This window comes from Cynocephalus volans, chromosome 7 (genome assembly GCF_027409185.1).
Source record: "Cynocephalus volans isolate mCynVol1 chromosome 7, mCynVol1.pri, whole genome shotgun sequence".
NCBI classification, from domain to species: domain Eukaryota; kingdom Metazoa; phylum Chordata; class Mammalia; order Dermoptera; family Cynocephalidae; genus Cynocephalus; species Cynocephalus volans.
The window spans coordinates 13,097,682-13,125,242 of record NC_084466.1 but is presented as its reverse complement, the minus strand read 5'-3'; the positions used below and the strand labels follow the sequence as shown (position 1 = coordinate 13,125,242).

General features: G+C 35.9%; 1 protein-coding gene across 5 annotated transcripts in view; it reads left to right on the top strand.

Annotated features, from left to right (window-relative positions):
- PCCA (propionyl-CoA carboxylase subunit alpha) overlaps positions 1–27,561 on the top strand; it is a 411,013-nt gene that overhangs the window by 22,152 nt on the left and 361,300 nt on the right. For all 5 annotated transcript variants that reach the window (XM_063101797.1, XM_063101799.1, XM_063101796.1 and 2 more), the window contains exons 3-4: positions 2–49; positions 162–230. In XM_063101797.1, the coding sequence (XP_062957867.1) occupies positions 2–49; positions 162–230 (117 nt within the window). The remainder of the gene's footprint in view (position 1; positions 50–161; positions 231–27,561) is intronic.

Genomic DNA, 27,561 nt, shown 5'->3' with positions numbered 1-27,561 from the left:
GACATTTGACAAAATTCTTGTTGCTAATAGAGGAGAAATTGCATGTAGGGTGAGTAGAATTTTAATCTCATTTTCCATTTTACTCTTTCAAATTTATTATTATTAAATCTTTTAAAATATGAATCACTATTAATTGATAACATTAATGTATTTTAAAATAGGTTATTAAAACTTGCAAGAGGATGGGCATTAAGACTGTTGCCATCCACAGTGATGTTGATGCTAGTTCTGTAAGTATATTTTTGCCTTGTTTAAAGCAGGACTTAATTTCGGGTCAAGTAGAAAAAAAAGTGAAAGATATGGTTTTTTCCCCTCTTGGCCTGCAAGGGGTATATTCAATTTTTAAAACCATTTATTTAATTTTTTACTGTTGTATTAAGCAAAATGGAAGTATCACAATGTCTTCTATATGTTTTAACTATTTTTTTTTTCAAGGCTTTAAAAACCTAGAATGGGCTAAAAAATTGCTAGGCTAATTGTTGGTCACCTAGTAGATTTAAGCAAAACATGAGAAACTTACATTCAAAGATTAACGAACTGTTTACACAGTGCTCCCTTATGAGATTACTTTTCCCCACATCATAACTCCAGTATCAGTAAGGGAATGCTATAATTGTTTAACCTTTCTTTCCTAAATGCTTTGAAGTGTTCAGCTGAAAGTTTGATAAATGAGAGATAGGCTAATGCTAATTGGACATGAGCAACAGAAGGTATAGCATAAAGCAGTAAATGATATGTAATTTTATTTGACATTTTAACATAGCAGGCATTTTTTAGCAGTAATGAACTATGTATGAGTAGAAAAAATCCCATGGGAAAACAATGTAAATTATTGGAATTTTATGGAACGAAATATAAATAGTTGTATTTTAAGTTACTGTTTTTCATTCTTTCATACTACTTTTGATAATAGGACCCTTTGATTAGCTTTTATAGTGTAGTAATTTAATACAGAAACTTTGCAAGTTTTGTGATTTTTAAATTTTGTTTTATCTACAAGTATATTGTTCATTTTGTCTTATTATGACTCTATTCCTTTTTTTAAGAACAAAATTGTAAACTATCTTACCTAGTTTATTTGACAGGTGCATTTAAAATATCCATCTTTTAGTGAAAAGCAGTTAAATTAAGCAATTAAACTTGTTTTGCGTATATACTTTTTAAAACATTTGGTTGTGGCTTTAAAATTTGTTTTAACTGTGATAGTTTTAACAGTAACATATTTCTTACAAGATATTCATGAAATGATGAGAACTGTTACTTTCATTAATCTGTTTCTTGATTGGTAACTAAGACATTTATCAACAGCAAACTCCTCTAGAAAAATGTTTGTTAAAGTCACCATCAAGCTAATAACACATTTAAAATTCATGCTTCTCATCTTGTGTTTATTGTCAGTGTATTAGCTCATGAGGAGTTTTTATCCATGGATAAATTGAGAGAAAAAAAATGTTTGAATTGTGGACAATCGCTGTTTTTATTTCAAGTCTAACAGTAACCTTTCACTTATTATTTTTCGATATCAACATAGAGTTAATTCTCTATGCTGCGTTTTTATGGAGGTGACTGTTGGCATGGATAGTCCAAAATTATTTATATTTTGTTTGATTTTTTCCTTATATATTTATATTTCAGTGTTGGTATCATAGAATACAGGCATATACTGGAAATATTGAGGGTTCAGTTCCTGACCACCCCAATAAAGTGAATATCATGATAACGCGAGTCACATGAATTTTTTGATTTCCCAGTGCATATAAAACAGATTACTATACTGTAATCTGTTAATAGCATTATGCCTAAAAAAACAATGAATGAACCTTAATTAAAAAATACTTTATTGGTAAAAAGTGCTAACGGTCATCTGACTCTTCAGTGAGTTGTAATTTTCTTGCTGGTGGAGGGAATTGCCTTGATGTTGGTGGCTGCTGACTGATCAGGGTGGTGGCTGCTAAAAGTTAGGGTGACTGTGGCAATTTCTTAAAATAAGACAATGAAATTTGCTACACCAGTTGACTCTTCCTTTCTTTTCTTTTTTAAAAAAAATTATTTATTTATTTTTAATAATTTTTTAAAAATTGACTCTTCCTTTCATGAAAAATTTCTCCATAGCACGCAATGGTGTTTGATAGCATTTTACGCACAGTAGAACATCTTTCAAAACTGGAGTCAGTCCTCCCAAACCCTGCCACTGCTTTATCTACTAAATTTATGTCAAATTCCAAATTCTTTGTTGTTACTTCAGCAATGTTCAACAATGTAAATAAGGCTGTTTCACCTTCTTATTTCTGTGTTCACTGGAGCAGCACTTTAAATTTCCTTCAAGAATTTTTCCTTTGCATTCACAACTTGGCTAACTGTTTGTCACAAGAGGCCTAGCTTTGGGCCTGTCTTGGCTTTCGACATGCCTTCCGTCGATGGAGTATCTTCACCCGGAGTAGATTGCATCTCAAGAAACCATTTTCTTTGGTCATCCATAAGAAGCAGCTCCTCATCCATTAAAATTTTTCCATGAAATTGCAGCAATTCAGTCACATCTCCAGGCTCCATTTCTAGTTTTAATTCTCTTGGTATTTCACCGAAGTCTGGAACCACTCAAACTCATCCATGAGGGTTGGAATCAATATCTTCCAAACTCCTGTTAATGTTGATATTTTTACCTTTTCTCATGAATCACGAATATTCTCAGTGGCATCTACAATGGTGAATCCTTTCCAGGAGGTTTTCAGCTGCCTCTGCCCAGATCTGTCAGAGAGATCATATCTATGGCAGCAATAGTCTTACGAAATGTATTTCTTAACTAATAACAATTGAAAGTCGAAATTACTCTTTGATCCTGGGCTGCAGAATGGATGTTGTGTTAGCAGGCACAAAAGCATTAATCTCCTTGTACATCTCCCATCAGAGCTCTTGGGTGACCAGGTGTGTTGTCAATGAACAGTAATATTTTGAAAGAATCTTTTTCTCTGAGCAGTAGGTCTCAACAGTGGGCTTAAAATATTCAGGAAACCATGCTGTAAACAGATGTGAGTCATTCAGGCTTTGCTCTTCCCTTTATAGAGTACAAGCAGAGTAGATTTAGCATAAATCCCCTAGGATTTTTGGAATGGTCAATGAGCATTGGCTTCAACCTAAAGTTACCAGCTTCATTAGCCCCTAACAAGAGAGTCAGCCTGTCCTTTGAAGCTTTGAATCCAGCCATTGACTTCTCGTTTCTAGCTGTGGAAGTCCTGGATGGCATCGTCTTTCAACATAAGCCTATTTCATCTGCATTGAAAATCTGTTGTTTAGTGTGGCCACCTTCATCAGTGATCTTAGCTAGGTCTTCTGGGAAACTTGCTGCAGCTTCAACATCAGCACTTGTTGCTTCACCTTGCACTTTGATGTTATGGAGACGGCTTCTTTCCTTAAACTTCATAAACCAACCTCTGCTAGCTTCAGACTTTTCTTCTGCAGCTTCCCCACCTGTTTCTCTCTTCATAGAATTAAAGAGCATTAGGGCCTTGCTCTGTATTAGGTTTTGGCTTAAGGGAATGTTGTGGCTGGTTTGATCTTCTCTCCAGACCACTAAAACTTTCTCCATATCAACAATAAGTTTGTTTCGCTTTCTTATCATTTGTGTGTTTACTGGAGTGGCACTTTTAATTTCCTTCAATAACTTTTCCTTTGCATTCACAACTTGGCTGACTGTTTGGCACAAGAGGCCTGGCTTTTGGCCTGTCTTGGCTTTCAACATGCCTTCCTCACTAAGCTTAATTTTTCCTATGAGAGACATGGGACTCTTCTTTTCATTGGAATGCTTAGAGGCCATTATAGGTTTTTAATTGGCCTAATTTTAGTATTGCTGTGTTGCAGGGAATAGGGAGGTCCCAGGAGAGGGAGAGAGATGGGGGAACAGTTGGTCAGTGGAGGAGTCAGAATACATACAACATTTATCGATTAAGTTCACCATCTTATATGGGCATAGTCTGTAGTGGCCCCAGACAGTTACAATAGTAACATCAAAGATCACAGGTCGCCATAACAGATATGATGTTAATGAAAAAGTATGAAATAGTGTGTGAATTACCAAAATGTGACACAGAGCTGTTGGAAAAATGGCACCAATAGATTTGCTGGACGCAGAGTTGCCACAAACCTTCAACTTGTAAAAAATGCATTATGTGGGAAGCAAAATAAAGCGAAGCTCAAAAAAGTGAGGTATGCCCGTAATCTGTTTCTTAAGTTGTTACCTCAAATGGCATGGCTAACTTTTCCCACTTTTCCATTTCTTGCTTTGTATTCTGATCAAGAGGTAGACAGTCACTTTCCAGACTTTGCAAAAACTGGTTTCTAAAGAGTTGCTGTAAGTTTTGTGTCTTTCCCATTTATACCTTTCCCAAAGCTGATGTGGTAGTTTTACATTTTGAAGACTTTTAGCCATTTCTGGCTGAAGAGATTATAATACATAATTTAGAATAAGATTTGCGAGGCCCCACATTGGAAATATTCCATGCTCAGTCAGAACTTTCTCTTAATATGACCTACTGTAAGTCAATTTCTAGAAAGATACTCTAAGTAGAGCAGGGTGGTAGTGATGATTGGAATGTTAAAAGTTTAATTTAATTCTCAACGTAGAACTAAATCTGTTATTTGGTTTCTGCTTTAGTCGCAGGAAGGTTGAAAAGGTGAATTCCTCTAACAGCATTTTTTGTTTCCTCGACACATGATCACAGAGGTTAGCATCATATCTAATCAACTTTACAATATCAGTAATAAGAACAAGCCATGTTATTCAGAGATAGTGTTAGTGTTTGAATGTTTGTTTTCAAGAGGTGAGCACCTAAAAAGTAACTTGGAGTAAAAAACCTTACATGCTTTGTGTGTTAATTCCATAAGATGAAATGTAAGTATTATTGCAGTAGGAAAATACTCTAATAGTTGATTCTAAAGGCTCTTAATTTTATGTCCAAAACAACTAATTTTGAAATAGTTAAGCAGGGAAAAAGATGGACAGTTACTATACTATTAAATAATGTCATGCAGAGAAGAAAAGCCAACTAACAAATGATTGGTGTTTAATGGAAAAAAGTTGGCTTTTAAAGATGATTATGCAGTTTTCTGTTGGTTCCCTCTCCCCAACATGTTCTTTAAAATATCTTCTGTATTCTCGGCTCTTTGCTCTTCAATGTGAGTTTTAGAATGACCTTGTCAGATTACACCCCCTTTACACCCCCTCCCCGATTTTTAGCTGCTATAAACAGGCTTCTGTAAACATACTTATACAAGTCTTTGTGAACATATACTTTCATTTCTATTGGGTAAATACCTAGGAGTGGAATTGCTGGGTCATAGTGTGGTTGAGGGGTTGACAACCCTTTTCTGTTTGGATAATAGATATATTTCTGTCTGGATAGTAAATGTATTGTAGACTTTACAGGTTACTGTGGTCTTTATTGCATACTCTTTATTTTGTTTAATTTTTTTTACAGCCCTTTAAAATGAAAAAACTATTCTAAGCTTGATAGCTGTGTAAAAATAGTCCTTGGATCGGATTTGGCCTGTAGGTGGGCAGTATTTCACTGACCCCTGGAATAAATAAATGCATGTTTGACTTTATAAGAAACTGACAAACAGTTCTCTGTCTTGATTGTACCATATTTTATATTCTCATCAGCCATGTATGAGAGTGTCTTTGGTGTTATTAGTGCTTTTGATTTTTGCCATTCTAGTGGCCTCACTGTGTTTATCTCACTGTGCTTTTAATTTAGACTTCCCTGATGAATACTGTTGTTGAGTACCTTTTCATGTCATTGGCCATTTGTTTATATTATTTTCTGAAATGTTTGTTCAAACATGATGAAAAAATTAGAAGAGTAGTACAATAAATACCAGTATACCCTTCATCTGTATTCACCAATTATTAACATTTTGGCATGCTTGCTTTATTTCTTTGTGTATGTATGAGTATATTGTGTATCTTTTTTTTTTTTTTTGGCTAAAGAATTTGAAAGTAAGTTTTAGACATTGTGGCATTTTACACCTAAATACTTAAGCATTCATCCCCCAGAAATAAGAGTGTTTTCCTACATATCTGTAATACCTTATCAAACTTAACAAAATTACCAATTCTATAATATTATCTAATATGCATGCCATATTTGAATTTCCCCAGTTGTTTCCGAATGTCTTTTAAAATATTTTTCTTTGATCCACAGTCCCATCAAGATTCATAAGTTACATTTTGTTATTATACCTCTTTAGTTTCTTAACCTAAAATAGTGCTTCTACCTTCCCTCTTTTCTTTTGATTTTCATCATGCTGATATTTTGAGGAATCCAGGTTAGTTGGCTTATAGGTATTCTGGATTTCTCTGATTATTTCCTCACGAACAGATTCAGGTTAAATATTTTGGCAAGAATACTTTATGAGTGATGTTATTTCCATTGTATCATATCAAGAGGTTCGTAATGTTAGGTGGTTGTATTGGTTATGCTAAGTTTGATAGTTTGGTTTTGCCAGGTCTTTCCATTATCATGGTGCATTTTTTTCTTTTTTGTATTAATTTGTGGGGTGAATTGTTGCATCCATGTAAATATTTTGTTCCCCAACTACCTCTTATCTAATATTTTTGCACCAATAATGAAAATTGTGTGACTCAGTGATTACTTTGGTTGCATTTGTCATTTTTGCTGTCTGTTGAGAAATCTGTTGGTCTTTCGCTCCTTTTCGAATCTGCCTGTTTTTTGGTACTTAAAATTTTTTTTTTAATGTATTTGAATCCTTTTTTCATCTCTTACTCAATTTTAGCATACTTATTTTAAAGACTCTATCATGTTGTTATGTTATTTTGAGTTCCTAGGAATCTATTTCTATCCCTGACTCTTCCTTACAAATGTATTGTTTCCTCACATGTTTAGATTTTGGCTGTGACCTCATATTTGTCATTATTTTTTTCTTTTAGTCTATAGTACCTGGTGTTACTAGGTGGTCTCCCATCCAAGTTGGTATCTTTATTGTTGAATTCCAAGATGGGTTGGGTTGTGAATGTGGCCTGGTAGGGTGGGTGTTATACTTGTTTTTTTCTAGGTCTTCCAGGGTATCACTATCTGGGACTAATTTTTGTATTAATTTCTTGGCGTGAAGTTTGCTGAGTTATGAGTATCGTAGGAAGAATAAAATGAAATTACACACACACACAGACACACACGCGCGCGCACACACACACACACACACACACACTCTTGTTAAATAGGCCTATGGTTTCTAATTTTCAGGGATCACTTTTTCCTTTACTTTGAACCACAAAGATACTGATAAAGTATTTGTCTTCCCCATGTTTATTAGGTTGATTCCCACCCTCGCCACCTTATCCCTTTCACTGAGAATGTAATCTTCAAGCACACTGGCCTTACATAGGAGATTTTCCTTCGAATCTTTAACTCACAAGGGGTCTGGTTCCTTTCTCTGAGAGTTAAAAATCAGTTCTCTAGATTATTGAGATTCCTACCTTCACTCTCCAAGATTGGCTGTGGTACTGGCTCTTGTGGATGCAGTCTGGTTTTTAGCTTCCTCTTTGTTTAAGATCCCTGGAATTGCTCATAGTTTCTTGCAAACCAAGCTATTCATTTGAAGGATGTTTGTTATATTTAATATAGGATTTTAGGTGTTTCTAGGGAGGATTTGGTGGTTATCTACTTGGCTTATTGTTGGATTGTTTTAAAATAGTATGACATCTCTATTCTCTGTTAAGGAAGTCCTCTTGCTTTCTTTGAGGAGTAAAGAGTGATATAGAGCAGTGTTAAGAGGCTTTCCTAGGAAAACAATTCATTTATATTGATGAGATTAGTGCTACCGCATCCAGGGGATGAGGCCAGAAGCAAGCAGTAGTATAAAGTACTCCAATGAAGCAGCCATGGCAGGAGAAATCAAAATGGGAGTTAAGCCTTTTATGAAATCATGAATTGTCTTTTATGTTTCATTTTCCAGGCCCTTGGAAAGCACACTTATTATTCTTTGGAAAGATTTGAGGAGAGTGGTTTATGAAGGGAACATAGTCCTAGTGCAAGACTATATCCAGCTGGGATTTTGATGGGTATTGAGTTGTGTCTGTGGGTTAATTTGGGACTATAGCTATCAATATTTTTAAGTTTTCCTATACATGAACATGTGATGTCCTCCCATTTATTTAAGTCACTTTAATTTCTTTCAACAATGTGTTGTAGTTTTCAGAGTATAAGTTTTACACTTACTTTGTTATATTTATTCCTGAGTATTTTATTACTCTTTCTGATGCTATCTTAAGTGGTTATTTTCTTAATTTCAATTTTTTATTGTAAGTTGTACATATATAGAAATACAACTGATTTTGTATCCTGCAAACTTGCTGAACTTGTTTATTAGTTCTAATAGGTTTTTTAGTGGGTTCCTTAGGATTCTCTATATAAGATTACGTCATGTGTGAATGGAAATAGTTTTAATTCCTTCCATCTGGATGCTTTTTATTTCATATTGTTGCCTAATTTCCCTGCCTTTAACTTCCAGAACAATGTTGAACAGAAGAGGCAAGAGCATACATCCTGTCTTGTTCCTCGTTTTAGGGGGAAAGCATTCAGAATTTCACCATTAAGTTTGATTTAGGCTCTGGGATTTTTATAGATTCTCATTATCAGGTGGAGGAAGTTCCCTGCTATTCCTAGTTTGTTGAGGGGTTTTATCATGAATGGGTATTGGATTTTTTTCAAATGCTTTTTCTGTATATATGGATATGATCATGTGGTTTTTGTCCTTTATTCTATTGATATATTACATTAATTGATTTTTGAATATTAAACCAACCTTGTATTCTCTGGATACATTCCACTTGGTCATATTGTGTAATCTTTTGTATATGTTGCTGGATTCAGTTTGCTAGTGTTTTGTTGAGAATTTTTGAGTCCATATATTGGTCTGAAGTATTCTTTTCTTGTGATATCTTTGTTTGGTTTTGGTATCAGAGTGATTCTGGCCTCATAAGATGGAAAGTTTTCTTTTATCTTCTATTTTTTTGTTGAGTTTGTGAAGAATTGGTATTAATTCTTCTTTAAATATTTGGGAGAATTCACCAGTGAAGCCATTTGGGTCTGGGCTTTTCTGTGGGTAGTTTTTTGATGACTAATTCTATCTCTTTACCTATTACAGTTTTATTCAGATTTTCTGTTTCTTCTTTAGTCAGTGTCTGTAGTTAGTGTCTTTCTAGAAATTTGTTCATTTCATCTAAGTTATCTAGTTTATTGATATACAGTTGTTTACAGTATTTCCTTGTTTTAATTTTTTTTTTTTTTTTTTTTATATAAGGTTGATAGTAATGTCTCCTCTCTTATTCCTGATTTTAGACATTTGAGTCTTCTCTTTCTTTTCTTGGTCATTCCCTTAGCCTGTTCAAGCTGCTATAACTGAATACCATAGACTGGGTGGCTTACAAACAGTGGAAATATATTTCTCAAAGTTTTGGAGGCTGGGAAGTCAAGATCAAGTCACTGGCCTATCTGGTCTATGGTTAGGGTCCCCTTCCTGGTCCTCACATGATGGAAGGCCGAGGGACCTCTCTGAGGTCTCTTTTATAAGGGACCCATTCATGAGATCTCTGTCACTGCTGTTCATGAAGTCTCTAATCCCATTCATGAGGTCTCTGTCACTACTATTATTTAACAGCATTGTAGAAGTGCTAGGTAATGCTGTTAATCAGGAGCTATAAAATGGTGGATGTGAAAGGCAAAAGTAATAAGATTGTATTAAGTTTGTAGTTATACAGTGAACTGAATAACTCTTTAGAAACAGTAAGAAAAACCCTTGTGGTGGTTGGTTAAAAAATAAATATAAAGAAATCTATAGCTTTCATGTATATTTATTAACAAGGTAGAAAATACAACTTTAAAAAAATACAACTTTGTGGAAGCAATGAACATGATAAAACACTATATGATGAAGAAGGAAATAGGGTGGGAGAAGAATAGGTGGGAGAAGAAATAGGGGGCTTCCAGCAGTGTCTTGGTCATTGCTGGGCTGGGTGCAGATGTCAGGAGGGTGTGGCTGAAGCCCTCACCCCCCCACAGCCCCAGCTTGGGAGCCTGGAGTGCTTCTTGATGTGGATTGGTGGTTGTTGCTAAGGCTGGTTGCAGACGTCGGGGGACATGGCCAAGACCCTTAGGCCCCCACTGACCTGGCTTGGGAGAGCCTAGGGCACTTCCTGTGGTGGCTCAGTGGTTGTCAGTGGGCTGGTTGTGGGTGTGGGGGGGGGCATGGCCTAGACCCTTGGTCCCCCTCCACTCTGGCTCGGGAGATCCCGGGGCGCTTCCTGTGGTGGCTTGGTGGTTGTCACTGGGCTGGTTGCATGTGTCAGGGGGGCATGGCTGAGGACTCCCTATTTTGAATAGGGAAACTGAATATTTTAAATGCTAGTTATTCCTAAATTAATCTGTATATTTTTCTACTAAATCCTAATAAATATAACAATGTAATTTTGGGGGAGAAATTGACAAAAGAGTAAAGTATGCAAGAGTGACCCAGAAAATTCTGGAGAAAATTGACAGAGGGAGAACCCTAGCATATTAAAATACATTATTTACATTATAAATTGGAAATAATTAGGAACACCCAAAAAATGTTGAAGCAAAAGGAGATAGGTCTATGGAATAAGTTCATTAGATTTTATTCTGGGGGCTGATGTGGGAGTATACTTGACTTTATAGAGACCTTCTTAATATGAAGTTATGTCTTAATCATGGTTCTCCAGAGAGACAGAATCAATAGGATATGTTATAAATTCACGAGAGGGGATGTATTAGGAGAATTAACTCACACGATTGTGAAGAGAAGTCCCACAGTAGGCCATCTGCAAACTGGATGCTGGTAGCATGGCTCAGCCCAAGTCTGAAGGCCTCAAAACCAGGGAAGCTGATAGTGTACTTGGTGTAAATACTGGAACCCAAAAGCCGAAGAGTCTTAAGCTCTGATGTCAATGGACAGGAGAGAAGAGCGTATCCTAGCTCCAATGGATAGAGAGAGCAATTTGCTTTAGCAGATTGGATGGTTCCTGCCCATACTGAGGTCTGATCTTTCCCTCCCAATCCCCTTAGGCTCTCATGCCAGTCTCTCCTGGAAACACCCTCATGGACACACCTGAAAAGATAGCTTTACCAGGTTTCTCAGCATTCCTTAATCTAATCAAGTTGACACCAAGAATTAACTTTCACAAGTTCCTTCAAAAGTTCGTGGAAAAATAGATTTAAAAGATGATACAAATCTTTCCGTGAGCTTTTTGAAATATTCTTGTATTATGTTGACTTAAAAGGCAGGAAAGTTCATTCCAGAGTTGCCTGCCTCTAATTTACTGTGATTTTATTAAGTCCCAGAGAAGGTAAGACATAGAAGGAATGAGAAATGCTTTTTTTAGTGGCTAGGAGTTTCCAAATGTGTAGGTGGATCTCACTTCATTAGTATGGTGAATAGTGGAAACAACAAATTTGGGAATTTTGAGATTGTTGTATGTGCGCTAAAAGTGCACATTAGAAAACATTCATTCCTTCATGTATTCATTCATTTATGTTTTAAGTAAAAAGACTAGTATGCTTCTCCACAAAATCAAACTGCTAAAGTTTGGGTTTTGCTTTTTTAAAAAAATGATATTTCAGGTTAAATAAGAAGAGTTGTGAGTCCTTATTTCAAACGAGGAAAATGATTCTGTATTTGAACCATTGACTATATTTTCTATTTACACTCCTAAATTGAACGTATCGATATTTCGTTGCTTTGTCTGTGTACAGTCATGTTGGATTTAAATGAGAAATATCTGATATTTACCATGTTGAAACAAGAATCTGAAATCAGGGGAAGTATTCGTTGTGACTCACATCTTACCCAGGCAACCTGCTGTTTAAAGTGTGAATCCTGGTGCGTGTTGCAGTCTCAGCCTTGGGATTCTGGAATGAGATTGAGTGGGGTTTGCTGTGAGCACTCTGGGATGATTGACAGTAAGGTGAGGGCGATCATCATTTTTCATGCCTACCCTCGATAATATTTCCCTGCTGTCTCGGGAGGGAACGAGGACAAATAGGACTTCGTGATGTCTAAGTAATTAGTGTATGTTGGTTCCAGCTGAACAAACTGGAGGGTAATGATCAGGTAAATGGAGATGGAATACATTAACGTAGGGTAAGGTATAAAAGACCTTAGGGGAAAACTTATCAAAATTTTATGGGGTCATTGGAAGATCTTTATTTTATATCTTTTTGTTTTTATATATATATTTATCTATTTATATCTTCGCTAGTGTTATCTTCAATTTTACCCTAGATGTACAGAGATTAAAGCAATTTAAATGTAAGAAACCTCAAACATTTCTTTTTTTCTCCTTTACATGATTTTGGGATATTTTTCAGCCATTTTCTATTTGGAAAGGAGTTAAAGTTCCTAATTAAAAAAAATTTTTTTTTATTTCACAAAATCTGTTAATGGATTTGTTTGCAGCTGATGGTATCACTGATCTTCAAATAGGAATAAATGGCTAAGGTCAGGCTCGTAAAACTTTTTGAGGTGTTAACTGAAAAATAGCAGGTGGCCTTTTACTGGATGTGTGTGTGTGTTTGTAGTTGAGGTAGTATATTTAAGTAACATTTTCTTAACTTGCCTTTACTAGTAAAGGATATTTTGAGATGATTGTCGTCATGGTCCATGTTTCCCCGTTGATCTTAATTAGGTTAGAAACATTTCCAGGCATTTAGATTGCAGTAGAAAATCTGTAAGATTCTTAATTTATTCTTGCAAAAATACTTATATTTGTCATATTTCAACATGAAGTTTCCTTATCAACAAACATAAAGTCAATGGCAAAGCCTCTGGATAGTGACTGTAATTCTCCATTTAATGAGAAGGAAAGAATTGGTTTAATTTATGTGGTTTTGGATCTTGGAGTTCTGGTGATTAGGTAATCAAAGGATTTTTAAATGGCATATTTGCTTTAAAACTTGCTATTGTTCACTTTTCTTGTAAAATATAGCCCTTCAGTAACCTTTCTAGATTAAGAATACAATGCATTCACCTATGCAAATTTAAAACACTAGACTTTTCAGTGAAGAACTAACTAATCAGGAGATGAAAGCATTTAGAATGTTTTGACATTTTTCTTCTTTTCTTTTTTGCTTTTATTGTTTTTGAAAAAAATTATCTTGCAGAAACATTACACTATATCAATTTTAAGTGTTTTGATTATCTTTGGCTTGGCTAAATTACTTTCTTTGCGATTTTGGGTAAAATGGAATAGGATAGGATTCCTGGTAGGAATCTGTTCACATTAATATGGCTCATCAGGGACATTATATTTAATTGGAGATCCTGCGGAATAGTAGCAGGAGGCTGAAGAGAATTATTTAGCATTAGCAATGGCTCGTCTGGGAGTTGTGCACTAATCAAGGCGCTGGAGTGTTAGTGGTGGGGATGATGGGAATTATGACGATTATGACATGTAAGCATGTGCGTGTGCGAACTGGACAGGCAATGAGTTAATCAAGAAATATATTAAATGGCTCCCATGCTGATTCATTATTATCTACCGTAGTGCCTGTCAGATTGTGTATTTAAAAAATACAGTTATTGCTGAATTCTACATGTATATGAGCTGAACGCAGTCATCATTCTTTGCTTTTCAATAAAATAACCTCAAATTACCTTCTACATATAAAAATAGAAAATTATCAACTGTGCTGACCATGTGATTTGTGTTTTAAAGTATAGTATTTCACTTTTTAAAACACTTTAGAGTAAACCTCTAATTTCAGATTCATTTGAAAATTTGCTTTGCCCTTTCATATATTTGTTGTAAATATTCTTTGGCTTATTTTCTATTGCATACAGGATTTTGGTTCAGAAATAAAATTTGTATGTCTTTATTTTTCAAGATGGAAAAATAATTCTAGTATTTCAGAGAGAAATTAATATTTAACACACGAAGCTATGGACAAATCAAAGCATTAATCTTTTCCACCATCAAAATGCTCTAAAATTGGGCTGGGAGTGGGGTGGATATCTCTTTTGCTGTGGTTGGTGGTCTCTTTGTGTCAGGTAGACCCATTCTGTGCCCAGCATGGTTAGTGCCTTCTGTCATGAAACTATTCATTAGAAATGCTAGAAATGTACATATTTTGGGGAAATGGAACTAATAAGTTGAATTCCTTTTAGAAAATAAATTGAAATGCAGCATAAATCCATGAACAAACTGGATTATAGCTGTAGGCAAATTTATAGAGTTACTGTAAAGATGAACACACAGTTTTCTACTATTATTATTGTAAGCACTGCCAAATTTAATAAAACTTTTTACCAAACCGTGACCTTCATGCATCAACTTAATTAAAGCAATATTATGGGTAATACTCAAAGTGTGAACCTGTGGGTGGTTGTTATTGAAATCCATTATCTATGGAGTCAGTATTAGTGGTCAGTGGCATCAGAAGTAAAACTTGCAACCAAGACCCTCCCTTGGGTGCTGTGAGCTCAGCAGGTTCAATTGTCAAAAGCCAGCAAAGCTTCTTAAAAGACTGATAGTTTAAGCCCCGTGGAGTTAAAGGTAAACCAATCATTCCAGTCAGGAAGGACTATGACTTTATTTAGCAGTGAGCCAAAAATTACATTTGGACAGGAAAAAAAGGATTTGTATGAGTGTCATCATGTTTGAGTTATTTTATTCATTGTTTGTTTGTGTACCTTGCTATTTAACTTTAATAAAAACATTCCACGTTCTTTTAATCTATGGAAAGTGACATGTGAAAATTTTTTCCTTGTAAAATGGAAGGGGATGTTGCAAGACCTTCTGAATTTTTTGTTAATAATAAGAACTTTGCCCTCTTACTTATACTAAAATTCTAATTTAAGAGCAAAACAGTGAAACAGTGGGAGTAGATTTTGTTTATTTTAAAATTTTCGGTGAATTTAAATAACAGTTTTAAAGGGAACTTACTTCTGTAATTTAGTGCTTGGTGGTATGAAAAAGTACCTAATGATGGATTTATTTTTCTCTAAGCATCTATTTAAGAAGTATTGGAAGTTTTATCTTACTAAAAAAACATACATTTAATAAAAGATTTGAAAATACAGTTTATCTTTATTCTCATGTTTCAGTGTTTACAAGGTCATGACAACTCATATCTATCACAACCTCACACCTTTAGACTTCTTGGTGGAGGGAAAGGACATGGTCATTCTAAATAATACCTACCACTTATTGAGTATCTGTGGTATACTAGAAAAGCACATAATTATGGAAGGTGACTATTATTGTCACCATTATATTGAGAAAATTGGGGCTTCAGGACATAAAATGGGTTGCCAAAGATCATTCGGCTAGTTAGTAGTGGAGATAAGATTTGAGTTACATGAGACTCTTAAATTGTACTCTCTCCATTGTAGCATATTGCTTCCCATACTAAGTATAAGGAAAAGTCTCCTTCCTTCCCCAAAGAAAGTGAAGTTTATTTCTTTGTAGGCTAGATTTTTGTTAGTGTCTGTTGTGGGCCAAGTGCTGTGTAGATGCTGGAATTAGAAGAGCAGCCAGGAGCAGTATGATTTTTGCTGTGATGGCACTTTCAGTTCAGTGGTAGAGACAGATATAGAATAAGAAAACACATAAATAAGTAATTGTAAATTGTGGTATTATGAGGGAAACAAGTTGTTGAAAGAGAATCATGGGGGACTCTTTTTTAATAGGGTGGTCAGGGAAATTCTCTGTGGAGGGTAAAATGTAAGCTGAGATGGACAGATGAGAGGGAGTCAACCACCAGCCACTCAGTCAGCTAGGCAGACAGAACAGCATGTGCAAAGGCCCTGAACCAACTGAATCTGTTTCTGTCCTCAGCACTCCGCTAGAAGAGCTCTTGCTAAGGTTACCAGTAACTTTCTCATGTTAAATCCAGTGGACGTTTTTCAGTCCTCTTCTGTTTGACTTCTCAGCAGTATTTGACACTGTTAATTAACCTTCCTCAAACACTCTCATCCCCTGGCTTTGGTGATATATTAATATCCTGGTTTTCTTTCTACTTTTGTGGTTCTCCTCTGTGTCTCCTATGCGGGAATAATTCAAAGTTTCATTGGTAGGCTCACTCTTTTTTGCTCATTCTATACCTTGTCCCTGAAAGATCTCATTCTCTTCCACTTCTATTTCTGTAGTTTTAATAAACTCTAGACTCCTAAATGTTTCTCTCTCTGATATTTTTACTTGGATGCTTTAAAACTACCTCAAACTCAACATGACCCACACTGAACTTTGATCTTCCTGGGTTCCTCATATCTTAATCTTATTGTAGAAGCAAAAAAATGTAGGAATTTATTTTATCACTACTCTTTCATTCCTCATTTCTGATTCATAAGCAAGTCCTTTCATAAATGATTTTGGAATCTAGTCATATCTCTTCACTTAATTATTACTTCTTTAGCAAAGTCTTTTCTTAAACTCTTTTACAAATGAATCTTCTCTATTTGATCCAAATAGGATTTATGGAAGGAATGAAGTTGTGGTAGTTGAACAAAGGCTTGCCAAAGGTGTCTTGTTTCTAAACTTTGGAACTTGTGAATATTACCTTTATGGCATAGAGACTTTGCAGATGTGATTTGAGTTAAGAATATTGAAATGGGGAGATTATTTTGGATTATCTGGCTACCTGATAGAGTCACAGGGCAGGAGATCAGAGTAGTAGTAGAAAATGTAAAGACAGAGGCAAGAGGTTGGAGTGACATGAGCCAAAGGATGCAGGGACCTCTACATGCCAGAAAAAAGCAAGGAAACAGATTCTCCCTTTATAGCATTTAAAAGGAATCAGCTTACTGACACCTTGATTATAGCCCCATAAGACTCATTCTGACTTCTGCCCTCCAGAACTATAAGATAGTACATTTGCATTGTTGTAAGCCACTAAGTTTGTGGTGATTTTGTTAAAGCAGCAATAGAAAATGAATATAGAAGGGATGATGAGATATCAGAAAATCTATCAATGTATCACCATATTGGCATATTAAGGGAAAAAATCTGTACGACCATCTTAATGGATGTAGAAAAATCTCAATAAATTTACAGTCTTATTTATGAAGAAAAACTAATTTATTTGCGAGTCTTTGTCAGACTATTTGATAAAATTAATTTTACCTGAAACAATTTATCTGTTGTTTACCTATTGTTTCAGTTACTGAAGTTTTGGTTGTTTTCTTAGCATTAGATTTCTTGCTGTGTTTTTGAATTTTGGCCTATAGGCTCTTTTTTAGTGAAAGTTTAAAACATTTGTTCCTCTTCTTGTTCTTCCTTTCCCTTCATCCTTCATCTCCCTACCCTTTGCTTCCTGTTCTTCCTGTCTCTTTCCTGGTTTCTCTCTCATCCCCCACCCCCTGCCACAATACCTGCTTCTGCCTGTCCAGCAGTTTTCTGGTTGCCCCTACCTGGCATTCTGGATTCCTAATCCATATGTAGGTCTTATGATGATAGTTTGGACACATGGCAGAGTTGTCACAGAAGCTGGTTCATGCTTTGACCCTGAAGTTGTGTTGTCTGCCTCCCTAGGTCCGTAGTCTCTAGGAGCTGCCAGTGTTTGGTGACCTTCTCTTTGGGAGCCTGGTTTAATCAGTGACCCTGGCTCTCTTCCCAGTCCCCAGCAGAACATTCTTAATGATCTTTACTTTGCATTTGGCACTTCCTGCTTCTGGAGGAACCAGCTTGTAGGTAGCCTTGTTCATTGTTTTCTTCTGTTTTGAGTTCATGAAATGTTTACTATCTGTTTCTTCTTGCCTGTCTGCCTGCTTTTCTTTTCCAGATTTTATTGTTACTGATGTACATTTGAAGTAGAAAGAGCTTCTGAAATATGAACTCATTATGCCATTCTTTTTTTGTGCTAAATTTACTTAAGTCTACAGAGACCAGAGAAAAATGACAGATCTCAAAATGTATTTTTGATCAATTTCAAGAATCACTTTATCTAAGTTATCCACTTGGTATCTGACTTTTTTATGTGATTAGTTGTAAGGTAGATTGGGACCTAATCTGTGTGTCAGCACCACTCAGCATGTCGCGGCATTGTTTTGCTAGCTCTGGATCTCTAGCTGTAGTCAGTCATTGACCTAACTGGGGACTGCTTCCTTTGCTGCTTGTTTCTGCTACTTTTAAGTGGCTGCGGTGGTAGCTGCCAAGTTTGAGTAGCCGAGGGGGAAGTCCAGTAGGCATCTTTCAGGAAGATATAAGACTGAAGATGACAATACTGGATCTGGATCTGATTTGTTCATCTGAATTGGAGCCTGTAATAAGGAAGAGAGGCTCTAACTCAGATAAATAAATCAGATAAATCCACCATTGCCGTCTTCAGTCATTTATTTATTAAATAAATGCACTGCAAAACTCTCTCTAGATGCTGGGAGCACAGTGTGGTGTATCCAGTGGAGAGTTTGTGGGTTTTCTAAAGGCAGGAACCTTGTCCATCTATATGGGAATGTTAAGTTCAAGTAAAACTGCTTCTAAATAGTATTTGAAAATGTCTTATTTTGTAAACAACTGAGTGTTTCGTTGCTGCCAGTCGTCCTGGGAATCAATCATAATATTAGTTTAGTTTTCAAGTCTATACTGTATTCCCCAAATGTTTTAGTAAAGGGAGCTTTATAATTAAATATAGCAAAGTATCTTTAGTGAACTATCCTAATTAAGTGTTATAGATCCCTAGGCAGCACTGATGAAACTCAGCTGGGCTGCACTACATGTGATAGGGAGTTCAGTTTCAAAACTGCACAAAACTATTTATGAAAATTTCATGTAATTTTCCTTCTCAGTAACAAATGCTTCCACGTATCAGGTTTTTTTTTTTTTTTTTTTTTTTTTTTTTTTTTTTTTAACACTTAAAAAGTTAATTTGTTTTCAATTGCAGTAAAAATACATAACTAGCCAGTTTGGCAGTTTGGGGATCCAAGCCCTTGACCTTGGTTTTATAACACCACACTGTAAGTAACTAACTGGCCAGCCCATTTTAACCATCTTAAGTGTATATTTCAGTGCCCATTAAGTACGTTCATATTGTTTTGCAAGATGAAAAAATTTCTGGAAATGGATTGTGGTGATGGTTCCACATAACAATTTTAAAATAATATGCTTATTTTTTTTTATTGTACTTTAAAGCATTTAAAGTAAGAAGATTTGTATGTTCTTGTGATATGTAATGTAATGGAAAAATTATCCTGTGTTTTATAAGTGTGGAATAGGAGGACTTGAGCTAGTCTGGGAGGTCAGGCAAAGCTTTCTTGAATAAGTAACATTTAAGAGTTAGGTGAAGAATAAGGCTGGAGGAGAAGGTACCAGGGCAGAATATGGCTTGGTAATTTCGAGAAAATTAGATAGGGCCAATATACTCTTAAACAAGAGACCCACAGTATTGTTTGTACTGTTCACTTATGTCTAGTAGTGTTTCTCTTTTAAATTTAGTTAAAAAATTATCCTATAGTAAAGTAGACTTTTTCCTTTTGTATATTTCTGTGAATTTTAACACATGTATGGATTTGCTAACTACTAGCACAACCAGGATACAGACAGTTTCACTACCCCCCAAACTCCCTGTGTATCCCTTTATAGTCACATCTACCCCCACCCTGCCCCTGGCAACCACTGATGTGTTTCCCACTGATGTGTTTCCCATCAGTGTACATTTGTCACTTCCACACGGTGTGTAACTTTTTGAGACTGGCTACTTTTACTCAACAGAATGCTCTTGTGATTCATACAACCTGTCCTGTTTACCAATAGTGTTTTTCCTTTTTTATTACTGAATATTATTGCATTGTATGGGTGTACAGTTGGTTTATCCATTTACCCATTGAAAGACATTTCGGTTCTTTCCAGCTTTTGGCAATTATGAATAGGCTGTTATGAACATTTGTGTACAGATATTTGTGTGAATATAAGTTTCTGTTTCTCTAGGGTAAATAACTAGGACTGAGATTGCTGGTCACATGATAAGTATATGTTTAAAGGTATAAGAAACTGCCAGACTTTTCCAGAGTTGCTGTACCATTCTGCATTTCTACAATAATGTACAAGAATTGTGGTTCTGTATCCTCTCCAGCAGTTAATGTTGTTAGTATTTTTAATTTTATCCATTCTAATAGATGTAGTAGTAACTCACTGTGGTATTAATTTGCATTTCCCTAATGACTAATGATGTGAAACGTCTTTTCATGTGCTTATTTGCCATCCTTATATCCTTTTCAGTGTAGTCTCTCTTTTTTTTTTTTTTTTTTTAATGTGTGTGTGTGTGTATGTTTTCCTTCTGCTGAATTTGGAGATTTCTTTATACATTATGGCTGTAAGTTGGATATGTGATTTGCATATAGTTTCTTGCAGTCAGTAGCTTGTCTTTTTATTCTCTTGATGGTGTCTATAGCAGATCAAAAGTTTTTAATTTTGATAAAATAAATTTTTCACTTTTTTCCTTTAGTGTCATGTCTAAGAACTCTTTGCCTAATTCCTGGTCATGAAGATTTTCTTCTTAAGGTTTTCATAGTTTCACCTTTTACATTTAGACATGTGGTCCATTTTGAGTTAATTTTCTATGTAAGATTTAAAGTTTTGGTTGAATTTTTTTTTTTTTTTTTTTTTGCTAATAGATGTTGAATTGTTTTAACACCATTTGTTAAAAATAGTATATCTTTATTGTATTGCTTTCGTAACTATGTCAAAAAATCAAATGGTGTGATATTTGTATGGGTCTCTTTCTGGGGCTCTTAGTTATTTTCCACTGATTTCTGTGTCTGTCTGTGCTTTTGTCATTACTACATTGGCTTTATTACCATAGCTTTATTTATAGTCAATATCAAAGTTGGATTCTTTCAATTCATTTCTTTCCAAAATTCAGCTATTTTAGTTCATTTGCCTTCCATATAAATTTTAGAATCATCTTGTGTATATGTACAAAAAAGTCCAGCTGGGATTTAGATTGGAATTGTAGTGAATCTAGATGAATTTGGGGAGAATTAAAGTCTTTACTGGGCTGAGTCTTCCAATCCATGACCATTGTATGTATATTCATTTATTTGGGTCATGTTTAATTTCTTTCATCAACATTTTGTAGTTTTCAGCATGCAGATCCTGTACATGTTTTGTTAGATTTTATCCTAGGTATTTCAATTTTTTGGAGATTCCTAAAATTGTATTGTTTTAAAAATTTTGATTTCCAGTTGTACATTGCTAGTAGTAGAAGTATGATTAATGTTTGCATGTTGGTTGACCTTATGATCATTAGTTCTGGGAGTATTTTGGTAGATTCCTTGGGATTATCTATGTATACAATCATAATGTCTGTGAATAGGGACAGTTTTATTTCTTCATTTACAAACTGTATGCTTTTCTTTCTTTTTCCTTCCTTATTGCACTGGCTAGGAATTCCAGTATGATGTGGAAAAGAAGTGGTGATATTGCACATTCTTGTCTTATTGCCAATCTTAGTGGAAAAGCATTCAGTCATTCAGAATTAAGTATGGTATTATCTGTAGGTTTTTTATAGATGCCCTTTTTCAGGTTGAGAAAGTTCCTGTCTGTTCCTAATTTGCCAGAAGTTTTTATCATAAATGGATGTTGAATTTTGTTTTATGCTTTTTCTGAATCAATTGATATGATCATGCCTTTTTTTTCTTTTGACTGTAATTGTTATTTTACATTGAGTGACTGCAGGCCTGGTTCCATATTAAAAAATCATTCTGGACAACTTCTAGTCAAGATGGCAGAATAGATGGTCCCCAGCATCACTCTCTTCCACAAATCTCTCTTCCAATTTACAACTATAAAAAAGCAATGACAGCCAAGCTGGGGCTGCTAGAGCTCAGGGGAAGAGGAGGAGAGATGTACGGAGTTCATGAAAGCAGGAGAAGCCACGATGAGAGAAAGAAGAAACTGCTCTGACTGTTCCAAGTCCTGACTGCCTCCAGGCTGGAGTTGGTGAGCCCACAGAGCAGGAGCCAGCAAAAGCTGCTGCTGTGCCCTTCTGATGGAGTTGCTTGGACACGGCAGGAGAGAAGAGGGCCTTGGTGGCCCCCAGGCCAGCAATACCACTAATAGAGTTCCTGTGGACCCACACAGAAGTGAGGAGCCACAACAACTGAAAAAAAGGAACCACTCAGGCCAGTGATCACAAGGGATCGGAGCATGGCCCATCCCATGGGAAGTGTTTGGAGCATGGGCGGTGGAGGAGATGGGCCCAGTGGGGGAACACTGGGGCACAGCAAAGACAAATGATCTGCCCCCCAATCAGTGTAGGACCACTTAGAGGAGACTGGTCAGGAATATAGAATTGCATGAGATGCAGGTTGATGAAAAGACTCGGCCCAGACCAGAGTTTCTATGCAACCCAGGTGCACCAGATCTCATGAGAGCTGGAAATACCTATAAAGTCAACCTGAACTGCACAAACAGCCTTCTCTGGGGAATCAGCAGCAAAGCAGCAATTTAGCTCAAACACAGAGCTCAAGTCCTGGTCCCCACAGGAAATTCCCCCATTTTGGAAGTAAGCAGAGGACAATGAATTGGTCCCATCTGAGAGTTTATTTTTTTATTTTTTATTTTATTTTTATTTTTTATTTATTTATTTATTTTTTAATTTTATTTGGTCGATATACATTGTAGCTGATTAATGCTCCCCATCACCAAAACCTCCCTCCCTTCTCCCTCCCCCCTCCCCCCCAACAATGTCCTTTCTGTTTGTTTGTTGTATCAACTTCAAATAATTGTGGTTGTTATATCTTCTTCCCCCCCCCCCCGGTTTGTGTGTGTGTGTGTGTATGTGTGTGTGTGAATTTATATATTAATTTTTAGCTCCCTCCAATAAGTGAGAACATGTGGTATTTCTCTTTCTGTGCCTGACTTGTTTCACTTAATATAATTCTCTCAAGGTCCATCCATGTTGTTGCAAATGGCAGTATTTCATTCGTTTTTATAGCTGAGTAGTATTCCATTGTGTAGATGTACCACATTTTCCGTATCCACTCATCTGATGATGGGCATTTGGGCTGGTTCCAACTCTTGGCTATTGTAAAGAGTGCTGTGATGAACATTGGGGAACAGGTATACCTTCGACTTGATGATTTCCATTCCTCTGGGTATATTCCCAACAGTGGGATGGCTGGGTCGTATGGTAGATCTATTTGCAATTGTTTAAGGAACCTCCATACCATTTTCCATAGAGGCTGCACCATTTTGCAGTCCCACCAACAATGTATGAGAGTTCCTTTTTCTCCGCAGCCTCGCCAGCATTTATCGTTCATAGTCTTTTGGATTTTAGCCATCCTAACTGGGGTTAGATGGTATCTCAATGTGGTTTTGATTTGCATTTCCCGGATGCTGAGTGATGTTGAGCATTTTTTCATATGTCTGTTGGCCATTTGGATATCTTCCTTAGAGAAATGCCTACTTAGCTCTTTTGCCCATTTTTTAATTGGGTTGCTTGTTTTCTTCTTGTAAAGTTGTTTGAGTTCCTTATATATTCTGGATATTAATCCTTTGTCAGATGTATATTTTGCAAATATTTTCTCCCACTCTGTTGGTTGTCTTTTAACTCTTTTAATTGTTTCTTTTGCTGTGCAGAAGCTTTTTAGTTTGATATAATCCCATTTGTTTATTTTTCCTTTGGTTGCCCGTGCTTTTGGGGTCGTATTCATGAAGTCTGTGCCCAGTCCTATTTCCTGAAGTGTTTCTCCTATGTTTTCTTTAAGAAGTTTTATTGTCTCAGGGTGTATATTTAAATCCTTAATCCATTTTGAGTTGATTTTAGTATACGGTGAGAGGTATGGATCTAGTTTCATTCTCCTGCATATCGATATCCAGTTATCCCAGCACCACTTGCTGAAGAGGCAGTCCCTTCCCCAGTGAATAGGCTTGGTGCCTTTGTCAAAGATCAGATGGCAGTAAGTGTGTGGGTTGATTTCTGGATTCTCTATTCTATTCCATTGGTCAGTGTGTCTGTTTTTATGCCAGTACCATACTGTTTTGGTTATTATAGCTTTGTAGTATAGCTTAAAGTCAGGTAGTGTTATGCCTCCAGCTTTATTTTTTTTGCTGAGCATTGCTTTGGCTATTCGTGGTCTTTTATTGTTCCATATAAATGTCTGAATAGTTTTTTCCATTTCTGAGAAAAATGTCTTTGGAATTTTGATGGGGATTGCATTGAATTTGTATATCACTTTGGGTAGTATGGACATTTTCACTATGTTGATTCTTCCAATCCAAGAGCATGGAATATCTTTCCATCTTCTTGTATCCTCTCTAATTTCTCTCAGCAGTGGTTTGTAGTTCTCATGATAGAGATTTTTCACCTCCTTGGTTAACTCAATTCCTAAGTATTTTATTTTTTTGGTGGCTATTGTAAATGGGCAGGCTTTCTTGATTTCTCGTTCTGCATGTTCACTATTGGAGAAAAGAAATGCTACTGATTTTTGTGTGTTGATTTTGTAACCTGCTACTGTGCTGAAATCATTTATCAATTCCAACAGTTTTTTTGTAGAGGTTTTAGGCTGTTCGATATATAGGATCATGTCATCTGCAAACAGGGACAGTTTGACTTCATCTTTTCCAATCTGGATGCCCTTTATTTCCTTCTCTTCTCTGATTGCTCTGGCTAGTACTTCCAACACTATGTTGAATAGGAGTGGTGAGAGTGGGCATCCTTGTCTAGTGCCTGTTCTTAAAGGAAAAGCTTTCAGCCTTTCCCCATTCAGGATGATATTGGCAGTGGGTTTGTCATATATGGCTTTAATTATGTTGAGATACTTTCCCTCTATACCTAACTTATAGAGGGTCTTTGTCATGAATGAGTGCTGAACTTTATCAAATGCTTTTTCAGCATCTATAGAGATGATCATATGGTCCTTGTGTTTGAGTTTATTAATATGGTGTATCACATTTATTGATTTGCGTATGTTGAACCAACCTTGCATCCCTGGGATGAATCCCACTTGATCGTGATGAATAATTTTTCGTATGTGTTGCTGTATTCTGTTTGCTAGTATTTTAGTGAGGATTTTTGCATCTATATTCATCAAGGATATCGGCCTGTAGTTTTCTTTTTTGGTTATATCTTTACCTGGTTTTGGTATCAGGATGATGTTTGCTTCATAGAATGAGTTTGGGAGATTTGCGTCCGTTTCAATCTTTTGGAATAGTTTGTAAAGAATCGGTGTCAATTCCTCTTTGAATGTTTGGTAAAATTCTGCTGTGAATCCATCTGGTCCTGGGCTTTTCTTTGTTGGGAGCCTTCTGATAACAGCTTCAATCTCCTTTATTGTTATTGGTCTGTTCAAATTTTCTACGTCTTCACGGTTCAGTTTTGGGAGCTTGTGTGTGTCCAGAAATTAATCCATTTCCTCCAGATTTTCAAATTTGTTGGCGTATAGTTGTTTATAGTAGTCTCGAATGATTCCTTGTATTTCAGATGAATCAGTTATAATATCGCCTTTTTCATTTCTAATTTTTGTTATTTGAGTCTTCTCTCTTCTTTTTTTTGTTAGCCATGCTAATGGTTTGTCAATTTTATTTATCTTTTCAAAAAACCAACTTTTTGATTCGTTGATCTTTTGAATTGTTTTTTGGTTTTCAATTTCATTCAGTTCTGCTCTGATCTTAATGATTTCTTTCCGTCTGCTAACTTTAGGATTGGATTGTTCTTGTTTTTCTAGTTCTTTAAGGTGAAGTGTTAGGTTGTTCACTTGCCATCTTTCCATTCTTCTGAAGTGAGCATTTAATGCAATAAATTTTCCCCTCAATACTGCTTTTGCAGTATCCCACAGGTTTTGGTATGACGTATCATTGTTTTCATTAGTTTCAATAAACTTTCTGATTTCCTGCTTGATTTCTTTTTGGACCCATATGTCATTAAGTAGAATGCTGTTTAATTTCCATGTGTTTGTATAGTTTCCAGAGTTTTGTTTGTTATTAATTTCTAGTTTTAATCCATTGTGGTCTGAGAAGATACATGGGATAATTCCAATTTTTTTGAATTTATTGAGACTTGATTTGTGACCTAATATGTGATCTATCCTGGAGAATGATCCATGTGCTGATGAGAAGAATGAATATTCTGAGGTTGTTGGGTGGAATGTTCTGTAGATATCTGCCAATTCCAATTGGTCTAGAGTCTTGTTTAGATCTTGTGTTTCTCTACTGATTCTTTGCCTAGATGATCTGTCTAATATTGACAGTGGAGTGTTCAGGTCCCCTGCTATCATGGTATTAGTGTCTATTTCCTTCTTTAGGTCTAATAGAGTTTGTTTTATAAATCTGGCTGCTCCAACATTGGGTGCGTACATATTTATGATTGTTATGTCTTCTTGATGGATCAGTCCTTTTATCATTAAGTAGTGTCCCTCATTGTCTCTTTTTATGGTTTTTAGTTTAAAGTCTATTTTGTCAGATATAAGAATAGCCACTCCAGCTCGTTTTTCTTTTCTGTTTGCATGGTAAATCTTTTTCCATCCTTTCACTCTTAGTCTGTGTGAATCTTTATGGGTGAGGTGGGTCTCTTGTAGGCAGCATATAGTTGGGTCCTGCTTTTTGATCCAGTCAGCCAGTCTGTGTCTTTTAATTGGGGAATTTAAGCCTTTAACATTAAGAGTTGTTATTGAAAGGTGTTGATTTATTCCTAGCATTTTATTGGTTGTTTGGTTGTCTTAGGTGTCTTTTGTTCCTTGCTTTCTGATTTACTGTTTGGTTTCTTTGTTTGTTGGTTCCTTAGGTTGTAGATAGTGTTTTTGTTAGCTTGTTTTCTCTTCATGAATGCCATTTTTATTGTACTAGCGGGTTTAGATTTTTCTTAGGTTTTTATGGCAGTGGTAGTTATTTTTCAGGAACCAAACCCAGTACTCCCTTGAGGATTTCTTGTAAGGGTGGTCTTGTGGTAGTGAACTCCCGCAGTTTTTGTTTGTCTGAGAAATATACTATTTGCCCCTCATTTCAGAAGGATAGCCTTGCAGGGTAGAGTATTCTTGGCTGGCAATCTTTGTCTTTTAGTATTTTGAAAATATCATCCCATTCCTTTCTAGCTTTTAGGGTTTGTGATGAAAAGTCTGATGTTAACCTGATTGGGGCTCCCTTATAGGTGATTTGACGCTTCTCTCTTGCAGCTTTTAAGATTCTCTCTTTGTCTCTGAGTTTTGCCAATTTGACTATGACATGTCTTGGAGAAGGCCTTTTTGGGTTGAATACGTTTGGAGATCGTTGAGCTTCCTGGATCTGAAGATCTGTGATTTTTCCTATACCTGGGAAGTTTTCTGCCACTATTTTGTTGAATATGTTTTCAATGGAATCTCCATTTTCCTCCCCTTCTGGAATACCCATGACTCGGATATTTGAGCGCTTGAGGTTGTCTGATATCTCTCTCAGATTTTCTTCCATGTCCTTGATTCTTTTTTCTTTCTTTTTGTCTGCTTGTGTTATTTCAAACAGCCCATCTTCAAGTTCAGAGGTTCTCTCTTCAACTTCGACAAGCCTGCTTGTTAAACTCTCCGTTGTGTTTTTTATTTCGCTGAATAACTTCTTCAGTTCAGCAAGTT